General features: G+C 33.3%; 1 protein-coding gene across 1 annotated transcript; it reads left to right on the top strand.

Moving 5' to 3' along the window:
- Positions 1–432: 432 nt before the first annotated feature.
- Positions 433–3,253, top strand: LOC309488850 (olfactory receptor 1M1-like; the record flags this gene model as incomplete). Its single annotated transcript, XM_082157266.1, has 2 exons — positions 433–490; positions 2,232–3,253. The coding sequence occupies 2 exons, from the start codon at positions 433–435 to the stop codon at positions 3,251–3,253; spliced, it is 1,080 nt and encodes a 359-aa protein (XP_082013392.1).
- Positions 3,254–3,578: the final 325 nt, after the last annotated feature.

Here is a 3,578-nt window from a genome sequence, read left to right as displayed (position 1 = left end):
TTCCAAGACTTCTGAAGCCACACAATATCTACATATTCATTGTAATATCCTTTTATATGCTAGTTATACATCATTGTTTACATTTAAAGCTCAAGATATGGGCCAAGAAATAATGGCAATACATCCAGGAGAAATAAGGATACATTAACTATCCTTATCATTACTGTCAGTGCTGTGCTTTGATTGGCTAGATGACAGCTCTAGAGGTGTGGCATTGCTGGAAACTGTCAGAGTCAGTGATAGGCTGAAGAGACGAACGCTGCTTTATTTAGCATATATAATAAATCAGGGAAAGTCTGCAGCCTGAGCAAACCTTACTAAGGCCTAACTGTGAGAATATCATATTCATTATTTATTCATTTTTATTATTATTATTATATAAATTGTAAAATTGCTTTTCTGCCCAGACAGGATGAAAAAAAGCATTTGAACATGATTCAAGAGGTCACTGGAAACAGGAATATTTCCTTCCTGTCTGCTGGATTCTCTGGTATACCTCACATGAGATATTATTATATATTCCTGTTTATTGTCTACTTTATTTCTTGTCTAGGAAACTCCTGCCTCATGTTTGTTATCATTACGGACAGAAATCTTCACACTCCTAAATATATCGCTGTCTTTAATTTATCACTGACTGACATTTGTGAAAATACCGCTGTTATCCCTCAGCTTCTGGATGCAGTTTTGTTTGGGAATCAGTTGATCTCGTATGGATTGTGCATGTCCAATATGCTATTTGTTTCAGTGCAGTCACAAACTCTCACTGTTCTGTCTTTTGACAGTTTAGTAGCTATTTGTTTACCACTGAGGTATCATATGATTGTGAGCCATAGATCAATGCTTGTTATGATTGGTGCTTTATGGACATTGGCACTGATGCAAACAATAATGGCAGCAGTTTTCATGACTAGACTTTCTTTCTGCAGAACTAGCGTCATAATCCTTCGTTTCTGTGATCACAGGTCTGTTTTCCCAAGCTGTGTCATCATAAGTGTTTTGTTTCAGGTGATCATCATGTTTCCAGTATTTTGTATGATCTTTTCATATACATGCATAGCTGTGGCATTGTTCAGAATCACAACCCCACAAAGAGCCACAAAGACATGTACTGCTCATTTAATATTAGTGGCTGTATTTTATGTGCCCATCTGCCTGAAATATATATTTCAGGTCCTTGCAAGCATCTTTCTATTTTTCAGTTGACACTGTTTGAAAATTAACCCTATAATCTACACATTTATAACAATGGATTTTATGGAATCTGTGAAAAGGCATATTAAAAATATAATCATGTTTTCATCTAGAATACCAACTGTTTCAGTTATAGTAGGCCTATGGAATTAATCTCATCTGAACATTTGTAATACTTATTATTAAAGTACACAGTATATAGTATATTACATAATGTTATGGAATTACTAAATGTGAAACAGTGTTTGTTTTGTGTTACTTGAAGCATAAATTGTAACTTCAGCATCTTTAATCTTGTGCCAGTTTGATTGTCTAAATATAAACAATTGTTCCTCTATTAATCTGTATTGTAATGTTTAGCACCGTGCTGTATTTATTCATAAAAACTGTTTAAGACGGCTGGTCTATAAAAGACAACCCTAGTGAAAAATAAATATACTAAAATGTATTTGAAATACTTGCATTTTATGCCAAGTATACTACATTTACATATTTATGTAATTAATATAAATACCTTGCAATTGTGCTTTTGGTATACTAAATTAATGTACATAAAGTCTGCAAAATTGGAACTACAAATGTTGTACTTAATGTACTTTAGTTATCCAGAAATTGTGCTGAGGTCCAACTAACGATATACTTAAGTATATTTGATTGTGCTAAAGTGGAACTATTGCAAGTATACTTTAGGTACACTAAATATCTTCCATTTAAAGACTGATATTATACAGAGATCATACTATCCTTACTAATAGTGATATTAAAAACTATGCATTGTGCAATAAAGAAGTACTCCAAATAAAGTTTAATTATAATATTTATATCAGTAAGTCTCAAGCGATATGCCAGTAAATTTGTTAATGGTTTTGTAGTTATGAAATAAGTGTGTTTTAAATACATTTTGGTATAGGTTTTTTTTTCACAAGGGAAGGGTTATTCCATGAATCGTGGGGCCAAGCAATACTGTCTAATACACTGAAATCATTATTCTGATGTTTTGTTGATGAATGCATATCTAAAATAATTCTTTATCACAGGTAACACAGCATTCCAGACAACAAGCAACTTGACCTCCATTCAGTCAAACTCCTCTGCAAATGAGACCTTTGTTCGTCCTGCAACATTTTTCCTCAACGGCTTTTCTAATGTTCCACATGCAAAATACTACTATGTGTTCTTGTGTTTTGTATATGCTGTGACTGTTTTAGGGAATTCATTTATCATGTGTATCATTTATTTGGCCCACAGACTTCACACAGCCAAATACATTGCTGTTTTCCATCTGGCCATTTCTGATCTGTGTGGAAGCTCGGCTTTGATTCCAAAACTCATTGACACATTTTTATTCGAGCACCAGGAGATTTCATATGAAGCGTGTTTGGCATATATGTTTTTTGTGTATCATTTCATGAATCTGCAGTCTTTAACACTATTTGTCTTGGCTTATGACAGACTGGTTGCTATTTGTTTTCCTCTACAGTATCATGCTATTGTAACTAAAACAGCCATGTTTCTGATCATAGGGGTTATGTGGACTTTTTCTGTGACTTTTATTGCTTTAATGGTGAGTTTGATAACAAGACTCTCTATTTGTAATTCAATTGTAGTCAATAGTTATTTTTGTGATCATGGCCCTATCTATAGACTAGCTTGTAATGATAATGTCATAAATATGATCATGGCAAATATTTGCTTTGGTCTCCTGGTATGTATGCCACTGATATTAATAATCATCTCATATTTCCGCATTGCTCTGGCTTTGCTTAAGATTGCTCATGGTGCAGAACGGATTAAAGCCATGAAAACCTGCACCTCACATTTCATGTTGGTGGCAATTTTTTATGTCCCACTTATAGGTACTAATATTGCAGCTTTAACAACATTTATCCATCCAAACGCCCGGATAATAAACAATTCCTTAACTCAGATAATACCACCTATGCTGAATCCCATCATATACACTCTAAAGACAGAGGAGGTCATGCAATCCATAAAACAACTGTACAAACGAAACAAGGTGAACACCACTAGAGAAAGAAAGGTTAAATGCAAAGAGTGATAAATACAGGTTGCTGTTAGTTGATTTTGTTCATTTGCATGAATGAATATGTACTTGTGTGTTGACCATTAATATCTGATTGGATATATTGTAAGCTAAGAGAATTCAACAAATATCTAATTTATCAGAAGTGACTGAACTGTGAGTAAAAAATAATCTCAAAGTCTTCTCATATGTGATAAAAATAATTACTCAAAATATTTATAAGGTCAGAATTTAGAATTTGTGTTATAAGCAGGCCAAAAATGAAATAAAGTAATAAATGCACTTCATTTTGTTTTGTTGAAAATTGTTGAAATGTTTGTTTGTCGTGCAACAAAGCGTT

Source organism: Leuciscus leuciscus (genome assembly GCF_965113295.1).
Source record: "Leuciscus leuciscus genome assembly, chromosome: 24".
Classification (NCBI taxonomy): domain Eukaryota; kingdom Metazoa; phylum Chordata; class Actinopteri; order Cypriniformes; family Leuciscidae; genus Leuciscus; species Leuciscus leuciscus.
Note: the sequence above shows the minus strand (reverse complement) of the source record. Positions and strands in the feature narration are given on the sequence as shown.